The sequence below is a fragment of the Centruroides vittatus genome, unplaced genomic scaffold, assembly GCF_030686945.1.
Source record: "Centruroides vittatus isolate TY-2023 unplaced genomic scaffold, ASM3068694v2 contig_2565, whole genome shotgun sequence".
In the NCBI taxonomy this organism is placed as follows: domain Eukaryota; kingdom Metazoa; phylum Arthropoda; class Arachnida; order Scorpiones; family Buthidae; genus Centruroides; species Centruroides vittatus.
Window position 1 is genome coordinate 120839 of NW_027121627.1, and position 21444 is coordinate 142282.

The 21444-nt window shown below is 33.2% G+C and overlaps 1 protein-coding gene across 2 annotated transcripts; it reads left to right on the plus strand.

Annotated features, from left to right (window-relative positions):
- Positions 1 to 7292: 7292 nt before the first annotated feature.
- LOC136971466 (E3 ubiquitin-protein ligase RNF220-like) lies at positions 7293 to 19721 on the plus strand. 2 transcript variants are annotated; one of them, XM_067265921.1, is made up of 14 exons: positions 7293 to 7530; positions 8689 to 9240; positions 13626 to 13743; positions 15069 to 15111; positions 15179 to 15265; positions 15347 to 15389; positions 15475 to 15566; positions 16666 to 16732; positions 17497 to 17542; positions 17616 to 17669; positions 17740 to 17842; positions 17925 to 17999; positions 18386 to 18562; positions 18634 to 19721. In XM_067265921.1, exons 2-13 carry the CDS (start codon positions 8721 to 8723, stop codon positions 18455 to 18457), a joined length of 1320 nt encoding a protein of 439 aa, XP_067122022.1. In that variant the 5' UTR covers positions 7293 to 7530; positions 8689 to 8720; the 3' UTR covers positions 18458 to 18562; positions 18634 to 19721. The 2 variants fall into 2 exon arrangements, with proteins under 2 accessions (XP_067122022.1, XP_067122023.1); XM_067265922.1 differs by having other exon boundaries at positions 15490 to 15566.
- Positions 19722 to 21444: the final 1723 nt, after the last annotated feature.

Here is a 21444-nt window from a genome sequence, read left to right on the forward strand (position 1 = left end):
ATAGACGTAATCCGTTATAAAGCAAGTTTACTAAGCTGTAGGCCTATGAAGTCAGAAGAATCAGACAATCATTTGCCGCGCTCTCGGCATATTTATGCTTATTGAACCCTTAATTTTTTGGATTATAAGAGCAGTTAGACTGTCAAGAAAACAGTAGATGTTAAGTAGTGTTATAAAGCAACATTTCCTTAACTAGTAACGAAACTAGTAGAAGAGGCCCCCTCCTTACCACAAGAGGGTAAAAAGGAGCCGAAAACAGAAGAGTTTCTGCTAAAGCGTTAAATAGAAGTCATGTATTTATGGCCCCTTATTGTTAAGCCAAGAGATCTTTGTCTAGAATGGAAGACACGATAACGCTATCGCTAATGGGTAGTTTAGGAAAAAAAACAAGAAAAACAAGACGTAACGAATTATGTAAAGTAATTTCCGATATTGTTTGATGCGTAAAATCTCGCATTCTATCTAAAGATGCAAACACACTTTTCTCCCGATTTTTCCGATTAAATGTTTTTCTGTAACAAATGATTAAGATTACGATTATTAGAGCTTTGAATCACTAAACGTTTGACGTCAACAAATTGTAAGATATTTCTGCACCGATTCTTTCTTAATTAGATTATTTTAGTTATTAAAATGTCACAGAGATTAATTTCTCCTTCGTCCAACTTATATATATATGCCTGCAACTTAACAAAATGTCATTCAAGCAAAAGTGGTCGCGATTATGACCCAAAACAAACTGACAATTATACATTTTATTTAATTATACTCAATTAAAATTAACTGGAAAGTTATGGAAAAAGTCTTCTCTAGTGCAAAAAATATATATATATCCGTAATAATATGTGAGTAAAAGATAAAAATATCTATACTTGATAATATTAAGAATTGTAAATGTATTTTATTGATAATAATTGTAAAATAATCGATGTGAAATTTATAAGAATTCTCTCTAAATTCTCACCAGATGGCATTGAATTAAGACCCTTTTCTTTTCTTCTTAAGAATGATGAGTTTGGAGTGAGATCCGCTCTAATCTCCAACCCGAAAACAGAAGATTAATAAGAAATGCGCGATTTTCACAATTCTAAACTTATAAAGATTGAAAAAATCAAATATTTCTTCCCTTATTTTCTAATTTCTAAAGCATTTATAAAGAAAAACAGAAAAAATAAGGACTGCTTTACTTTTATATTCTGATTCGTCTCTAGCGCTAATTCTAAATAGAATTGTTAAAGTAAAGCAACATGTTTAAGATCTAGTTTTATTTTAAAATCATTAAATTGTCTTAGAGTTTAGAAAATATGGTATATAAGCTTTATATTTACAATTTGTATGGAGTTAGAGCTATAAAAACCACGTACTTCATCAATACTTCGCATGTTCATGTCGGAGAATGATACATTTCTGATTATTCTCTTCTAGGAATTTATTCTTGAAAGTGAGTTTCTTCTTAGATATTAATTTTAATATTAGATTCTACGAAGATTTCTAGTAAAATTCTAAAAATCCTATTCAATTCAAGCATTTTTTGATTCGTTTTTCGTTTCTTTCTTAAACGGTTAAAAATTTATGAAGTAAAGTTTATATTTTGAGTGTCATCTGTTTATTATTAATTAATTAAAGATATTTTTGATTATTTCTCTTAAAGAATAATAATAGATAAGTTGTTTTTTTTTCTTAGAGATAAATAAGAAGCAAGAGAGTGTGCATGAAATTATGAAGGTTTATTAAGAATAGGCCTACAACTTAAACAGACTCTAAGGCTCACTAAAATGAATCAATTATCTCCGAAGATAATGAATTTGTAATATTAAGCAATATAAAATTACAAAGAATATTTAAATCTTTAAAATTTTATCATTTTTACATCTTTACCATGCAAAATTCTAAGAAGAAACTCTAGAAAAGTGATAAGAAATATGTCATTCTCTAGCGTGAATAGGTAGAGTATTAATAAAAAAATACATGATTTTTACGGTTATAACTAAAAATATGAAGCTAATTTATCATATTTATTAAATTATAAGACATTTCCAATGACTTATAAATAAAATAAGAGAGATAAAACCTATTATTGCTTAAAATTATTCTAATTTTAACTTATTTTCAATCAAAGTTAATAAAAAAAACTCATTCATATGTATTTAAACATTATTTACACATTTTTATTACCAAAACTCTAACTTTTAAACTTGGAAAGGATAAATTTCTTGACCATTAACGAGGCAATTTAATTAAATTAAATTGACAATTTCCGTCTTGTCGACAACTCAATGTAAAATTTAGCTTCATAATATTAAAATTTTTAAAAATATTTTAAAGGTTTGTTTAAAATATTTTTATATTATCTCTTATATATGTTAATATCAATCTTTATAGTGAAAAATAACCTTAATCATGCTACAAAATTTGATACTTCGAAGCTGTTGCATGAAGCATTACAGATAAGTTAACTCATCATTAATTTGCATTCTAGATTATTAATGGCTAAACAAAGTAGGAACATATGGTAAAGTGTGATATTTATTGTTAGAAACGAGTGTAAAAAACCCTTTTCTACAGAAAATGACCCGAGATTAGTGTTTGCAAATCACGTCTCATATGGATGACAATCATAGGTCGTCTTAGTGACAAAGTGGACGAACAGATGGTCCGAGTGGGAGAAGAACTGTAACCAGGGATCTGGTAAATGTTTGTCACGACCCTCTATACCTGTCGATGGGTACTGGACTTCTACATCCATTTCTCTTCCGTTAAATTCGATGAAAACCACTCTAAAAAAACAAAACTATCGTTTCGTTCGAGTGTGCTTTTTTTGTTATTTAAGAAAAATTTTAATTAAATTAATCGTAATTTTTTAAAATAATTAAATTAAATAATGTTTAAATGTCAGTTTTAAACGATTTTTTAAAAAATCTTGTTTAATTTAAGCATTAAAAGATGGAAAATATGTGAAGAGATGACGGTGTTAATTTTAATACTAAAATGTATTAATTTTCTATTAATAAGTCTTACACGCAAGAGTTACACTTAAGAATATTTTAAAAATTGCTATATATTAAGCTGAAGATTGAAGCGAAAATATTGTTTCTGTCTAAAATAACACATTTCGTGCCTTTTTAGGTTGACAAACACCCGTATCATTTTACAACCAAGAGCACAGAAATTAGTAAACAAATCTCGTATTTTCTAAGCGAAATTCCTTAAAATTCTCTATTTATTAAGCTAAAAATTGCATTAAAAAGCATAATTTTCGGTTACAAGTAGGACGTTTCTTGCCTTTTCATATTCAAAAACAACATCCCTATCATTTTATAAAGAAGTGCACATAAATTAGCAAAGAAAATACCACATTTTCTAACTTCAGATTAATCACATCTTTACATTTTTCTTCAATTAAATCATTTACAATTGAAATTAAAGTGATACTTTTTTAAGATTTTCTTTACTTTAGATAACGACAGATAACGTTAAACACTCAGGCCTTTAGGCCAAATTTTATCTACAGCCTACTTTCGAGACACCGGAGAGACTAGCCAATGCTATAAAAGTATTATAGGACATTTTATTATATAAAATAACGAATGTCAGACAAGTAAATACAGCTTTCAGCTTTACTTTTAACTGTTTAGATGGACTTTTTAGCACGAAAGGTTGTTAACAAGATGGCGACCACTCGAATGTATAATGAGTCGACCTGATTGCTTTTGACATTTCCAGTAACAACTTCTTGATGGAAGCTTTTAGTGTGCAAAATGTATTTTTTTCTAGCAATTTTTTAAATACCGGAACCTCTCAGGGGAGGTGAAAGAACGATATATATATATATGTATAAAAAATATATATATATACATACATAAACATAGACATAAACATAGTCGAATCCAAAGTAATTTGTAATTCTTTCATCTAGGGTGAGAGAAAACGAAGATTTTGATAATTTCTCTTACGTATCCCCGTCACCTTTCGTGTCTAAAGTTGTTAAGTCAACAATGAAATATTTTATGTGACATGAGGACGAATAGGTTCGTAAAATTAAAGCCTAGTACTTAGCTTAAATAGAATGAAAGCTGACTTGATCTCCACTTTCCGACTTCTATTTTACGCTCTTTTATTTACTTATAAGATCATTTTACGAGAATTACTTTCGGTTACTCTTAAAATTCTTGATAATTATTTTGACGTAATCCTTGAATAATTAATTTTGTTTATCCAACTCTATGTTGTTTCCCTATTGGTACGTGTTTTTACGTGCGAAAACGTAATCCAAAATTAAAAAAATAAGAAAGCGTTTTCGGGGATATTTACCACAAGAATCTTACTGTAAATAAATTTTATTACTTTTTTTTCTGAGTTTATATGGAAATTATTATAGCTTTAAGAGATGAGGGTGGCCTCTCGGATGAATCGAATTCGTTCCTGTTTGAGAAAAACCACTGATTTTGTAAGGAGGTTTCGAAATTTTCCACATCCTCCTATAGAATAGATACAGTACGTAGAGATTGCAGAATGGTGGAAGAGGGTGGAGAAAAGAAACCTATTCCTTATTGCCATTTCGACCTTGGTGAGGGGAGAAGTCCTTCTGCTTCAGAACTCTGATTACAAAAAATTGAATTTTTTTTCCTTTTTTTCAATGTTATAAAAATCAACTGTAAAATTGACCTTAATTTCTGTATAAAATCCGCATTTATATGTTAAAAATTGTGTTTTATTAACGCTCTGCTTTAATTAATTTCAGTCATTACTATTTATTGATTTATTCCATAGTAGTTTTTTAGTTTAATTCCTGTTAATTAAAGTTAATTTTTTAATGAGTTACTTAGAAAATTCGTTTAGTTTTTCTAATTGTATTTACATTTAAATAGTTTAAAAAAAATTGAATCAATTATAGTTGCATTGTGTTAGAAGAAAGCTAAGTGAGCATCACGTATCGTAATTTAATAGGAAGAATTAAAAGAGAAGAGGACACGTGCCCGCATCTTTGGCAAATCCCGCAGAGAAGTGTGATTGCGTGTTCATCTACAGTGGTAAACAAGCACCACGTGACTAGGAAAAACTCAGCTGTCTGCTTGGTCTCCTATCAATGCACGACAGGCCCTACTCCTTCCAGTCCATTCGGGTGGAAAATTCGTTTTCTCTTTGGTATCGCGTTTAGCTTTTTGACACCGCAGGTGTGAATCGGACATGTGAATGGCGGATGGGCGATCACAATTTCCTGCTTTTTACATATTCCGTCCGACAACTCTACCCTATTGACGAGTCCTATAGAGTTTGCTATCCCCGATGCAGTTAGTGCCTCGTAAAACGCCTTCACTAGATCTGTGGCTTCGTTTTAGTAGGACGTATTGTGCCCTCCTATACTTACATAGTCGTCTGGCTTGTTACTGGTGCTTAAAGATACAGCGTTAGTGGAGTAGATGGCCCTTGTCTAAATTCGCCATACTCCTTCCCGAGGTTGTACTTAACAAAGGCTTTTTGAATTGATTTATAACAGGCTACTCTTAATGGAAAGAAAAATTAAAGCTAAATCTGTCAAAAATTTCGTATAAAAAGTCAAATTGATTAAACATTTTTGAGAGGTGAGCTTATCGGAGATTAATTAGAAGCTAGGAACATCAAGAGAATGGCGATATTTTCCAGATAAAAATAGTTTGCTTGGAATTTGTTGTAAACCTCATACATCTAAGCAAATTTCCAGTTACAGAATCGATATCAACAACTCGGATGCACATCCCAATTTCGTAGAAACATTTGAAATTACCTAGAAAGCACCCAGACGAAGTATCTGAGAAAAGAATACTGCATGTTCCTTCCGAAGTTATTGAAAAGTGGGACTTTGAAACGCCATAGAGACACAACACCCTCCGGAAATTCCGACAATAACTGCAGACCAATAAGATGCTCTTATCCGTTTTAAAAGGAAGCACCACCGAGCTGCGGTTTTTTATTCTTATTTTTTTTATTCCTTTCACCAGAATTTCAAATTTCTCACATGTTAAATGCAAGCAAACTGCTACAATTGGAAAAAAAGAGGGAGAGGAACAAGCGAGGGAGGGAGAGAACTGCGAGACTGGAAATGAAAGAGAAAGGAGTATGAATGATTCGTTCACCAAAATCTATTTAGCTTTGGCTCACTGAGATTCATACTGATTCGATATCGGACAATAATATGCAGGAGGCGCCATATACCCGCCGAGTTCGGGAGATACCGTTGGAAAATCAATGTGGTATTTTGTAGGCAATTTACACTGACAAATCCCCCGACAACTCGGGCCATCTTACTGTAAGTGCTGTAAAGAAATCTGGCTGACAGCGTACTTAACTCGGGCCTTTCTAGGCCCATTCGCATCTCGTGGGTACATTCAATTAGCGCCTTTTTTTATCTCTAAACTTTCCCACTCCTCTTTTAAAGCGATGCAAACGGCTTTAAGTCGTATGGATTCTCAATTACTCATCACGTGTGGATCGTTTTTAATGTTATTTTTCTACTTTTTTGTACCGCGAAAATATAAATAAATAAGCCAATAATTGATATTTAAAGATAAATTTGACGTTTAAAGATAATTTAATTTCAAGACATTGCTTGGTTTAACCACTATAGTTAACTTGATGGTATGATTTTTGCTAATTCTTTTCTAGGTTCAAACTTGGCTCAACTGTTCAGATTAATATCTTTATCCTAACTAGTATCAATATCATGAAATTTTATCCGAACAAAACCTTTACTTACTTCATCAGGGAGGCGTAAAGTAAAGCTTGTAGGAAACCAAACAGCTCACTTGACCCAATAATAAGAGGGTTTAAAGGAGGACAGATAATTTAACGGCATTAATCACGTGGATTATTTGAATAGCAGATCTGGGAATAAACGCTGTAAGCAACTCTCACGAGGATTATTTATATAGAAGATGGACAAATTTCCCGATTTCCATTCATCACACGATCGTAATTTTAACTTAAAAAGTGAGCGAAAGAGAAAGAAAATATGAAGAAAATAAAAAATATGTCACTAGCTAATTTCGTAAAAGAGTTAATGATGTGAAGAGTTGTCGGGACGTCGAGGACAAATGACATCAATTCCGATGCCAAAAAGGGGGCGACTTTAGTGGGTTAGCTAATGCAACAATCGGATTTTTATTGGAAAGCGCAGTTTGCTTTGCCACTTCCTATTGGTTTGTGTCGAGTCGTCGCTGTCTGTGGCACGAGTGAAGCACGACTGCAGCCAGAGAAGGAATCACAGTCATCTAACGGTTACACTTTTCAGTGCGACCCTCGACGAGCACGTGTTGGGTGACACCGACACGGCCCTAGTTGCTGTTTCGTCCGCCAAGGGCGCTGCCATCACCACTTGCACCCGTCTTCACTTACTCGCTTTAGCAATCGTGCTTTAGGAGCATGTTGGAGTTAACTGTGGTGTTTTAATGTCATGCAAATCGTTAACATTAATAGTAGTCGTGTAATGACTCCAGCCAAGAGACGCGATTAATGTTATATCGAGTCGAACTTGGTCAGTCATTGGATAAAGAGGTAGGTAATGATATATGTGATACTAAGTTCATTTGCTTGTAAATGATTTATAGCTGGGTAATTCGTAGCTTTGCGTAGGTCGTCTTACTCCTTTATATACCTCTAAATTAAAAATCACTTCCGCATTATCATTACACGACTAAAGGCGAACGAAAACTTGCTGCAACTTCTAACCTAACTTACTTGATGAATCCAACCGATTTTAATAACAAACCCCGTTTTTCCGTGTTTACAAAAGTTATATTTACTAATACAAACGTTTAATTCTCTTACGGGATAGTTTGGAAAAGTTTCTTAGTTGAATCTGATACGAAAAATTACTGTTTCAATCACGTATATCTGTCGACGTCTTTAACACGAAAAGTAAAGGAGGACGTAAATGCTATCCAAAATGAAGTAAGACAAGCCTCTGGCTGTTTCGGCGATCCAATAGACGTTATTGCTGTGGAGTTGAAGTTAACAGTCGCTGCTGGATTAGTTCGATGCACATTAAAGGAAGCCGCTAAACATTTCGTCCAACTAAGGGACAAATTAGCTTCGTACCGTATCTCGGGGAGAATGCAATTCACCCCACCTGGACAGCCAGATCTTCTCCAATGGAAGTACAGCCACACTAATGACGTCATCAGAGACAGTGGCAGCTTCTTAAATAAGTAGGCTACTTGCTTACACGTCGAAATTGTTTTGCTTTATTCCATGCAATTTGCTAGCTTAATTTCTACTTTGAATTATTTATGTTGCCGGTAAGTTTATTCTTTTTTTCTTTATAAAGTTTCTAGTATTTCTCATCTAAAATCCTGTTTTTCTTTCTTTTTTTATCTTGATTATTAGCTTTTTTTTTTTTTTACTAACGTTACTAAGAAGGAGCGTATCGTGAGAGAATTTGCATTCTTAACTAAGCTGATTTTAAAACTATTTTAACTTTTGAATATTCTCTCTACAATTTTAGAACTTAAACCTTGCGAAACAAAGGAAAAGGGTATTTCAATTTCCTAAATTAGCACCGAGGGATTCGGGGTCATTCTCTAGTACTGTATATAAGTTGTACCTGGAACCGATCTTTGAGTTTAGTAACTGCTGCGAATCTTTTCTGCTACTTCGGCACATGTTTGTGACAGATGTTTTATTAAATTGCCTTATTTTTTGTATCATTTTCAGATCTTTCGTTCGAACTATAATTAGTTAATAAAATGGAAGCGGGACACTACACCGGAGAGGGGAAACTTCCTCCGTCGACTTACTACAATTCCCTATCTGGTTCGGCTTGTTTCCCTCTCCCACTTCTATACAATCAAATGAATTCCTATCCCTTTTTCTCCGGTCCATTTCTACCATTACATCCTTGCGTATTACCACAGCACGGTCTACAGGATTCTGCAGCACTCACCACTCCTCGCAACGTTTTAGCATCGAGAGACTTGATGAAGAATGCCGAAATGGCTATGACACCCGTGACATTCGACTACGTTCAAGCTAGACACAGATCTTACAAAGAAAAACATCAAAATGACGTCCAAAGATTAAACATCAGGCAAGCTAACTTGGCATCTATGCTGGGAATGCAAAATAATAACTGTGTCCCAGACGTCAAGAAAGTAGAAGCGGAAGGAAGCAACGAGGTATATCAAACGGAGCAGAAACCCTGTGACATCACCCCCAGAGTACAAAACGAAGGCAAGATAACTGAAGTTGGTCAAACCACCGAAAATGGTGAGTTATATTTTTCAGAAAATCAACATTTAGCTTAACACACGAGTAAATAAATCTCGGGTGTATTTACGGTTTTAAAACTTATAAATATATAATTAGATATAAGGATTACATACAGTTTAAAGCGTAAATTTTTAAGATTTTTGTACATCTAGAGCCTCACTTTCTCTATTTTCTATACCTTTCTTTACACGCGTACAAAATGAAAGCACTACTGATCGCAAATTAGATTACTAGAGGCTTTAATTCGAAATTTAAAGTAAAAAAAAAGAAACTATTAAAATATTGAAGTTGAATAAGAGATTTGCGAATATTATGCCTAAAGGCTTTTTTTCAAATATTTTAATAAAATTTATCGATAACGGGCCTCAAGCATTTAAATATTGCACGGTTTAGAGAAACATGCCAAAGATGGTAATAAGAAGAGGAAAACCGTGACAACGTGATCAATCATTTAAGTCACGAACCGCAAAGTTTTATCAGAGTACATTGATAACTCTCTTTTGACCATATTTGGATTTATTTTCTTTTCTTTAAATCTTAAGAAAACCTTAGATTTTTCAGCGTGATTAGTTTGTTTTAAGTAGTCGAAAATTAGAATAATACAAAAAGTCTCTAATCTGCAGAGAGACTAATTACAAAGAGTATCGATCACCGAGAAGGGAATAAAAATCGATTGATCAATGTTTTCCCTGTTTGGGATTATGCGAATATAAAACTTTTTTTTAAAAAAAATTTAATGATATACCGTAATCTAAACCGTTATTTGAAGGTAAATTGGAAGATTCTTTCGCCAAATTAATAGGTTTTAACACCGCAAAGGGTACGAAAAATCTTTACGTACGAATTGTAATTTTTTATATTTGTTTATTAAATTAATATCGATAAAAAGTTTTATAAATCGATTAAAATCTTTTATGATAAACAGTTTTTACCAATTAATTCCTAAGTTCTTATATATAGTAAATATACAGGGTTTGTTCTTAGTCATATACATACGTGTTGCGATTAACACAATATAAATGGGTCTCACTGTGTATAGAGCTGAATTTCAAAGCTAAATAACTCTAAAATCTTATATTTTTTAAATATATTTTCTCTAAAAACTGAAATTTTTATGTATAAATATATGAATCTTATTCCTAGAGTTGTCGGTCATCCTGAGATATACTGCAATTAACGTAGTATATATGTATCTTATTGTGTATAGAACTGAGTTTTAAAGTAAAATAATGCAAAAACTTTATATTTAATTAATATATTTTCTCTACAAAACTAAACTCTTCGTATATATGTAGATCTTATTTTGAGAGTTGTTCTTAGTTGTATTGCGATTAACGGAATATTAATAGTTGTAAAAATCTCAGGATGTGTAGAGATAGATTTTAAATAGTGAAAATATTTAAAATTTTAAGATCTTTTCTATAAAAATTTAAAATTCTATGCAAATTGGCCGTAGGATGTGGGACAAAGAGAAGTGGCTGCGTGTGTTATCTATATCTGAATGCCCATCAAAGAATATTTAGGGTCGTCTGATTAAACGCAATAATTTCTCCCCACAAAACGGTTCGATTTTCACATCAACCCCTCTTGTCGCTGTCAATCAAGGGAGAAATCGGTAGAAGACCCACACGTAACATATCAGTAACGGTTGCAGATGACATTGAATCAAAAGACTCTATTCATACATCAAGCTTAAGCTTTTTCAAAGCGAAAATCTGCTCTTTTTTTTCAATTGAAGCGTCGCTAATATCCTACTGAACAAACACATGCTAGTTAGCATTCTGTTGCCATCATAACGACACGAATGACAGGATAACGTAATGACATCACGCTGCCCTCTCTGATATTAATTTAAAAGCCATTCGGCAGTCACAATCGAGAGCGAGAGAGAGTTACGAAAGAATACGATTGTTTTCGAGTGCGGTAAAGCTGCTAATGTAACAATAAAGGAAATGTTTATAGAAAAGATGGTGACCCGACTTCTCCTGTACCTGAACGAAGGAAAAATACATTCCAATAACTGCTTGTAGCTGGGAGGGACACAGGTCTTCGACGAAAGTTATCAAGAATGTAATATGTCTTTCCATTGTAAGGAATATTAGTCGCAGCTAGTGTACTGTGGAAAGTGATCCTCCCTACCCGCTCCACAGAAACTATGTCACATGACAAATTGCCTTTAGCGAGCAGCCTTTGTATTGTATTACATTAGATTATAACTCTGTATTGTTCGTGCACACTCCGTCTTCTAGAGATGGCCAAACGATTTCTGAAGATAGCAGAAATTCAGCTAACTCTACCTTTATAGCAATAACTTAAAAAATTTAAATTTTTACCCACTTATCAAAAAAAGCAGCTTATTTTTGGCGAATATCAAAGAAGAGGAACCCCTTTAAGAGATAAAGTATGTTGCAATTTACTCTAGTCTATTCAAATCGTAAAGGTGGCACAGATCAGCAATAACGACCGCGACAGGATATGCGTAAAATCATCGTAGAAAGTTTCATTGTCGAACATTTCGTTCCTTACTCGTCCGCTTTAAGAGCAGTAAGATGGAATAACAGTAGATTTACGCCCACCATTTCTAAATGTTGGACAGTGGTTACATTTTGGCCTGCCAAGTGGTACCCACTAGTGTATATCAGTTAGCCGCAGATACTAGGTAGAGCCATATCGAGAAATATTGCGCTAGCTCCGACACATTAGGATAGAAACGAGAGAACATTTGCAGTTCTAAACAGACCCATTATCATTTACAAGTACAATAGATTCCGATAGGCCATTTTCAACTAAATGGCTGATATTTCCTGCACTTTATGTTCGATAAATAGTTGGATAAACGGACTCGACTCTTCACCTTTAATCTACGTTAAATCACTACACTTTATAATATAAAGTAATACATTTATTACTTGCATTGTTAACTGCCGATGTTCGAATAAACGAGCCGATCCTTCCGGTTCAATTTACTGGAATATTTGGTATCTGGATGATATCGTCCGAGTTATGGTATGAAGATATGAATTTTGGGAGATTTTCCCTGTCCAAACCGATTATAAAGGCAAAGTATCGGTCGGGAAAATTTAATTAAGCAATAAAGAATTTTATCATTGCATATTGGTGCAATTCTGTTATCTTAACAGGCCTAGATTTATTTTAGAATTTATTTTAAAGATCCATTTTCTATGCTACTTTGCTTTCTTTAACCAACATTACGCTAATTAAACAAAGCTAAAGCTCGGTTGCAGTAACGTTAGAAGAAGGCTCAAACACAGGCCTTCTAAAGTCTCCCCTTTTATAATTGTCACTTAATTAAACGTTTTATCCGCTACGGGTTATAGTCACGTTATTAAAAAAACCCGTAAACGTCTTTCTAACCGTGGTAGGATCATCGACAAGAGAGAAGATTGTTTGCCTCTTCTTGCTTAAAACTTACGAAGATTCATCAAAACAACTACATATGACACTTGTAAGTCTGTTTTATGACCGAGTTTTTTTGCTTTCGTGCACAAATCTCGGACGTTATTCTTCAAAAGAACGGAAATATCATATTTCTTTAATCTCCTCGAATTAAAACACGTATGAGTTGGCTTAAAACTAGTCTGGCTAGAGTGAAGAGAAGAAAGGTGGAAACTTAACTAAGTGAGCACGAAGTGTCATGTATGTAACTGGTAGTCTTGTTGGAACGTTAAGCTTCCAATGTACTTCCTTTCCAGATCGTAACGAGGTCTGGAGAATTAAAATTAGTTCAAGGATTCTTCCACTCCACCCTAAGACACTGCTATAAAACAACAAGGAAGATTATTGCAAACATTTTAATTGGAAAGATTGTGAGATTTATAGCTAATTATATTTAAACACTTCAGCTGGCACTCCGTGGTTATAACATTCTTCTATCCTTAATTATAGCATTCTTTCATCTTTATTACCTAACTATGCAGTCTTGCACCGTTGTCTACTTTCTTCTCTAATAAAATTTTTGAACTTTTGAAGATTCACTGCAGTTCTAATTAAACACAGTGGAAATAACTTTTGCCTCTTCTTCAGATGTCTTTGTACTATTAAGAACATTTGTATTCTCGAATGTTAGGAATTTATCGCGGATAACAAACACCTCGAGAAATAACAGTCATTTTCAGAATGTTACAAGACAGTTATACAACTATGGCCTGTTATTTAAACGACGCTTTATGGCTTTTTATAAAGGCGAGCAGTTAAAGAGGCAACTTTTTATCAACTTTAACTGTTTGGTCCGATGTTCGTTGCTTTCCTTTTCTCTTTCTCTTCTTCCCTCGCTCGTAGACACTTCATTATACTAAGTCTACCCCGATTTGTTGGATTTGTATTAACTTTAATTTTACTCTATTTTTTACTTTTATTTTTAGTAAATAAATCTTGGACAACCGGACAAACCGACTCTTCTACCTGTCCACTCTGCGGTGTGGTGGTGGCTCCATTGGAATGGCAAGCTCATTTTCGTCAAGAACTCGAGGAATTTACTAAGTAAGTTTTTACAAGAGAGTTGTAACGGTTTTATCTACCAATTTTTTTTTGTATAGATTTCAATAAAATATTAAATTATTTGCCATAATGTCGTGTTTACGGAGGGAAACTTCAGTCGAGGGAAGAAGCCATTGTTGGGGTGATCTAGTACGTTTTCTGACTCATCTATCACGTGAGAGAATTCAGATTTTCGGGAAAGAATCAATACTAAGTTAATGGTCCCGTAACTTTTGAGTCTAAGAACCTACTTGTTTGTCCATTTATCAGTAGCTAAATGATGTTACCATTATTCTTATCTAAGAGTTTATATCATATGAAGTTAGCCTTATACATTATAAAACTAACTCTACATGATAAGATGCAAGTTAAGATATTGATAATACCTTATACGTATGAGGCATCATTTAAGCATTACGAATCCCATCGTAGTATAATATTCGCGTATCACTAGATCCATATGCGATTGATAAATTTGAATTTTTCTAATTGGGCCTTTTAAAATATTCAAGAAGAAAAAGTAAAATAAAACTATTTAAAAACATTAATCAAGCAGATTTATTTAATAGGAGATTTGAAAAATTTTCTCAGAAATCATCATGCATGATTCTTCTAATTCCAAAAATATTAGAAACGACACAGCTGCTATTAAGGTGAATTGGAAAACTCAACGAACAGTAAATAGACTTTAGTTAGGCCCTATAAAGACTGTAGACGACTTCAGTACAGCAAGGTTCACTTGGCTCTGTTCTCTCTCTCTCTCTTCATCCGTGATCTCCTGGAAATAGGGAACAATTTTTATTGCTCCAACGATGTTTTTTTTTATTTTTTTCTTCTTTACTCATTTCTACAATACTCCATTATATAAAAAGACAAATTTAAAACACATTTTCATTCGATATATATCCTCCCGCCACCCCAGACTTTGTTGATTTTCGATTGTTCCAAATTTAAAAAAGAAAAATCAAAAAATTTCTACATATAAACGCTATCTTGTGATTAAGAAATGTTTTTTTAAGCATTTATTTTTTAGAATTGCATATAGGAATGTAATTGTCGTGATCACGTCTTTAGCTTGGCAAATAATGGAATTTTACCGTTTCATGCTTGGTTTAATTTAATGGAAATATCGTTAAGTTTCTCATATCGGATAGAAAAATCTCTCTTTCTCTCTCTCTCGGGAAAATTATTTTCTTCTTATTTTCAATTTTTACGCTTAATTGAAGATGAGGAATTTCAACTTTTGTTCCAAAAACCGATTCCTCTATCAGTGTTTGATTGCTTGTACTTTATAAATATCAGTTGATAATTAACCTCTTCTTCGATAGAAATACAATGTGGATGTGCCAAAAAGAATCTATGGTCGATTTGGTAAGTTGTATTTTACATTTATTAATCATTTGAAAATTTTAATCGACTTAAACGATGGTTTCTTTAGTTCAACCCTACGACTGCTTCTCTGGAACATTTGAGGATGCACACGCTGACTGAAGCAGGAAAACGTACTGTTGAAGCAAGAAGAGAGGTAAATAGACGTCTAACAACTAATTGCTGCATAATTTTCATTCAAAATGAATTTTATTTAACGCAAAAACTTGTCTTGCAGACTTATTTACGCGTCAGAGCAAATCGTTTGCATCGGTTAGGAGGTACGTTATCAGTTTTTGTGTCTAGTATATAGTTTTCTATCAGCATTATGCCTATTTTATGACGTGTAACAATTGAATGTTTCAGTGTTTTATTCTTTAGGTAGGAGTTGCAGACCGAGAAAAGCATCTCTAAGTGAGACAAGTGTCATAAAGCCAAGATTACCCAACGATATGAAAGTATGCAATTCTATATTTTACGCTCTTTTTTTTAAAGGAAAAAAGTTTATAAATTATTTAGAACTCGGGCAGTTAAACAAAGGGTGAATAAGAAGAGGCAAATTCAGTCAAACTGATGGAGGAACCAAGATGACATCCATGGCATTCCTGGATGTCTCCATGTGTCACTCGGTGGTGGTGTAAAATGCAACGCTTCCAGCCATCCCTATTGTCTGATGACAAGAATAATAGGAAATTAATTTAATTTACATCAACCCCTAGCAAGTATGGCGGAAGGTGCATCTCACATACCACGAATAGCAATCCAATCGTTCTGCAGGCTTCACTGATCAGAAAATCCTATTGGTTTTTCCCTACTTGTCTCTCCATTGGAATGATTAAAAATTAAATTTTACACAGTTTTTAGCTTCATTCTACAACATTATTAAATGTTTCAATGTTTTTACATATATATTTTCTAATTATTTAACTGTCGAACGATATCTTTCGCTAGTTTCAACAAGAGTGGCAATTAAAATTAACTATAAAGTGTAAACGATCACGCATCTAGAACACTTTTCTAATAATTCAAAGCTTAACCCGAAGAAAAATATAAAAATTGATTAATAAATGTATAATTTTGTAGTTTTTCAAGTAACAAATCCCTTTAAAGATTGACAGCAACAATCAGGAATGTTAAAAATCAAGCACCTATTATTCACTATTAAATTAAATCAGTTCGTATGGCACCCCTCGAGGCTCTTAACAGGTTTTAAGAAACATAGACAAAACTGTAGTAATGAATCACTAGCAGAGAAGAAAATGAGCGATTTTAAACGAAAACAAACAGTCAGGACAGAGCTGGCGTAAAAATTAGCTACTGAAGAATGTTTCTTCTCATTGCCGACGGGTCGGCAATTAACGGGTTGATTATCTTAACGACCACCCCGGGGACAAGAAGGGATGCATAATTGGCACAACGTAGAAAATAACATTGCTATGAACAAATAAGACTTTTTGTTTGTCTTTTCGAAATGTGTTTATTTTAAAATGCTTTTTTTTTGTTCTGATTCTCCTTCTCTTCCACTTTCTCATTTTCTCCTCCTCTGCATGCCTTTAGGGTCAAGATGAAGCGATCAGAACGGAGACGGACGGTTCAGGTGAAGTGATGATGCTAGGTTTAACAGGTGAGTTTAGTATATTACGTGTTACGAACCGACTTTATAATAATAATCCTAAATTTTAAAGGGGGTTAATTCAGTTTTAACCTCATTTAAAGCGAAAGAATCAGCGCTACTGTTTAACATATATTGTTGATTCAATTAAAAAAAATCTAAGGTAGACCTTCCCTTTTTTTTATTATCTGATTACAACAACTTTTTATATTTACACAAAAGTAAAAAAAAGAAAAAAACGCAGTCCAACAAGGTTTTCTTAACAGTTTATTACGCATTAGTAACGAGAAACCTCTTTCAACCCTCTCTTTTCCATTTGGGGAAGAGCTGCACTTTTAAAATTGCTGCAGGTTGTCAGCTGTCTGGGTTCGGGATATTAAAACACTGGCTACCACGTGACAACATACAAATCAAGGAAGGAGCAATAAAAAGCAGTCGGAGGACTGCCGAACGCTGGCACATTCCTTTCCGCAAGCTACCTACCTACCTCCTTCTAATTTATGGGATGTTATTCTGTCGCTGAAACGCTGCAGAGTAAGTCTGGTCGGATAAGTACAACCGTTTCGAGTTTGACGATGAATTAAAAGCTATTTCTGTTTCCTAAGCGCTGTACGTCAAGCGTATACTCTGCTTGATATTGCTTCTTGTCTTCCCGGCCGCTAACTGAACTTCACCCTCTACTATCAGCATTTTCAATCTGATATTTGTAAATACTTTTTTGATTTTTTTCTTTAATTCTTCTGGGTGCTAATAAATTATTTATATTCCCTCCTCAGTACAAAAGAGTGATAATCAAGAGCAGGATAGCAATAAAGATTTCTCGTATCCTTTTTTTATTTTTCATTTATATATATTTTTAAAGCTGTTTTAAGCTTTTCCTTAATACTAACTACAGTTCTGAAGTTGACATTAGCAATAGAGATGCTTCTAATGAGAAGAATAATGAAGAGTAAGCAGAAATTTTTATATTTTTAGTGCCTATTGCTTAACTGGAAAATCCTAAATTTGTAATTTTGCAGAAATTTGGAAACTCCTCATCTGATGTCACCCATGAATGGAAGGTGTAGCGATACAGAAGAGAAACGGAAGAACGGATCCAACATCCAATGCGTCGTATGTTTAGTAAGTAGGACTTATCAATTCTTTTGGTAATAGTTCAAATTATTATGTACTAAAACGTGTATTTTTGCATTATTTCTTAAAGGAATCTTATCGCAAACCTGTTGTTTCCGTATGTTGTTGGCACGTACATTGCGAACGATGCTGGTTAAAGTCATTGGTAAGCAGTTAAATTTCGGGATATAAGAAGAAAAAGTTGCAACATCTGCATCCGAGAACGGAAAGCATCCCTCACCATACTTGCTGTTAGCAGCAGAGGGTATCCATGAATAGATTTTTAGCTGCAGAACTCGTAATGCGTTTCGCATATAGTAAAAAATCGAAAACGATAGCTCAGTTGTAGATATTTATGAAAAAAAATCCATTTTGTTGTTACTCCAAGCGGCAGAAATTCGTGTCGGTATCTACAGTACGATAGGCAAATTTATCTAAAAATATTTTACATCTTCTCTAAGTTTTGCACTTTAGAAAAATATGTAAAATTTTAATAATATTCGTTGAATTTTTATTTTTTCAAATTAAATTATGTTTAATAATTTTTTTTAGGGTACAAAAAGGTTATGTCCTCAATGCGATGCTATCACGTCACCTTCAGATCTTCGCCGCATCCATTTGTAGCTCGTGTTAAGTGGCCATCGTTCTTCCTTCATTATTAAAGCAAATTGGAAACAAAGAAGGACTCTTGACGTATGAAATTCCATCAAAAATAAAAATAAAATATAAGTAAGTAATAAATTATACGAATATATTATCATTTCACGTATTCACTATTGTAACGAAGGGTATACTTTCAGGATAGCTTCGGTTGGAGTTCATCACTGCTGAACTAGGGGACAAAAAAGAATTGGTATACAAACCAAGCTAAAAGGACTTTTTCTTGTGTGTTTGGTGCAATAAACTGATAAAAATATATATATAAAAATTATATATTTAAAAAGACTGTGCGCGATATAAACTGGACGTTCACCCTCGGCTTATGTCATTTAAAAACAAACAATTGTAGTTTTACTGTGATACTGTAAATAACCAGGCTATAGACAAGAGAACATAAAAAAAGAGAGGTAAGCAGCCTATCTTTTATCATATCATGTATACAGTTGCAGTCTTTCCTCGTAAGGATTGTTCATTAATAATTCTCGATGTTTATTCAAAGTTGTCTATTGTTGTGTGCTGCGGCATATTCAGTTAATGTGGACGAATATGACGTTTTTTCCATTATAAAAAAACAAAAAAGTAAGTTTTTCTTATTCATTTGCGAGAATAGAAAACAAGGATTCGAGTCTACTAAACGGTTACAGTTTGGCCCAATTATTTAATAAAAAAAACATCCAAAATTGTTGTTGAACAATAAAAAAAAGCAAAGGCTTCTCATCTTAACTGGTTAGAATTGAATAAAAGTAGGCTTTTTTCTGTAACCGATATAATTATTAGTAGAAAAATTCTAAGAAATTTAAGAAATTTTTCATCTTTCCCAACAATATTAATTTTGAAAAATAAAATATATTAAAGAAGTGAAGAAAAGTTTCCTTCTTATTAAAACTCTAACGATTCCAACCTTATTTATAGCGCTTATCATCTCGGTTATCCTAGTGTAAACACGGATTATAAGAGGATATTGGAATTGACTAATATCAAACGCGATTAATGGTTCTTTGTAATGCTCAATAGTGTTGCTGGCCCTCTCATTAGATGGTCAAGAAGGTGTCCAGAAGGTTCGGACAACTAATGGAGCCGTAAACTAGTCGGATGACGTCGTATCTAAGGTCGAGAAGTACTGTACAACATAGAATGAGATAAGCTGTGGCGAAACAGAATGTTGAGTAGACTTTTATTACTGGTGTAGATTTTACAACCTGCAGATGAAGTTAATGGTTGGGAAGTCTCCAGATCTGTAATCTCTTGTCCGATGATTGTGTTTAGACATCGCATCATTCGCTTTACTATATGTACGGATTAGTAATATACTAACGAATTTAGTACCTTATAAAATTATCTAAAATAAATATTTATCACTCGATGCTTTATTTGTCACTCCTAAAACGATACGATCATATTTTAGCATATTTTCTATCTACCTAGTTTTATGTAGGCCTAGATTTTTCTAATTTTCTGTAGTCTCCAATATTGTCTGATTACTTGGTTAACAGAAGGTTTATACAGGGGATTAAAATTGAAATAAGTGAGTCATGCCGAACTTAATCTATTGGAAGTGAGGGTTGAAGACGTTTAGAAGGATAAAATTGTTTAGATTTTGAATTGTCTTGACATGTTTCTGCCTTACATTTGCATTGCTTTTAAGGTAGAGGTACCGTATATCATTAATTTAGGATTTTGAATTGATTTTAATACTTTTGAATATTCGAAATGAACATTTTTCATTAACAAGTAATATAATTCGGTGTTTTATCTCGAATTTAAGCCGTTTAATGTAGGGAATCGTATAAAAACGGTTATTTTCAAGTTATCTTTAACCTTAGTATATACACGATCAGTATTGAGCACGTTTCGATGATTAAAATTCGTTTAAATTTTTAATTTTTTTGAAGATATACATCTGTTTTTATAATAGTTGCTTTATTATTAAATGGAGGTACGTTATTAATTTAGAGTTTTGAGTATTCGAAATGAAAATAATTGCAGAAAACAATATAATTCGGGAGTTTGATATCAATTTTAAGCTGTGTAAAATCCACGTTTATAGAGATGTACGATTACTTTCGAGTTAATTTAACAGATTAGATAAAAAGTAAAGTTTTAAAATTTCTTTATACTTAATTTATAAAGATAAGTTTACTGTTAGACATAAAATTATGTAAAGTTTTAGTGTATTGGTACTTTGGATGTAATGCAGTTTATATGTTTGTTGTTTAGATTGGGATATTGCCCATTTCAGTTCCATTCTGTTCAAACTGATCAATAGAAAAAGAAGAGGAAAAAAGAAAGGAAACAACAACAACGACACAAAAAACTTGTGTTTCCTACTTGGGAAATTCTTTCCAACTCTTAAGTTGTTGGTCCGTAAAGTATACAACACTAAACTTAAAGTCATGCTCGCTCGAAATGACAGGGCGCGACCTCCTGACCCAAAAGAGGGATGCTGTAGCGACGCCGCTTTACCGATGGACCATAACACGATTTGTCGCTATTACCACGTGACATTTTCAATCAACATGCAGCGGTTGTCTGTGTGTCGGCAGTCGCTGCTGCAGTCAACACAGCCAGGAGCCATAAACGTTTGTCCACGATGGAACATTGTCGGAATACGGGTCGTGCGAGGAATCGCACAGCAACAAGTAGAGTTTGTGTAGCGCACGTTGACTGCTAGAGAAATTCGCTACAGTGACTGCCTACTAACGAATAAATAGCGAACTATTTGAGAATAAAGTTTAAAATAATCTCGAATCCTGTTTCAGTAAATAAGTTCCCGACTGAATTCTATATTAACTTTTTATTTTTATTTTTTATTTGGTGAATATTCTCTTATATATTTGATTATTTTTCATTAAAATCTTGTGTTTTTTTAAATGATTTTTATAGTATGTATATTTAGAAAATTACATAATTTTCTTGTTTTCGATTGAGGATTTACATAGGGTCTATACTTT

Excerpts from the sequence above, each read along its gene's own strand:
- LOC136971466 (XM_067265921.1), top strand. The coding sequence starts at position 8,721 with ATGGAAGCGGGACACTACACCGGAGAGGGGAAACTTCCTCCGTCGACT. Across the intron at positions 16,733-17,496 it reads GATGATGCTAGGTTTAACAG|TACAAAAGAGTGATAATCAA; the intron begins GTGAGTTTAGTA and ends TTCCCTCCTCAG. Across the intron at positions 17,670-17,739 it reads AATGAGAAGAATAATGAAGA|AAATTTGGAAACTCCTCATC; the intron begins GTAAGCAGAAAT and ends GTAATTTTGCAG.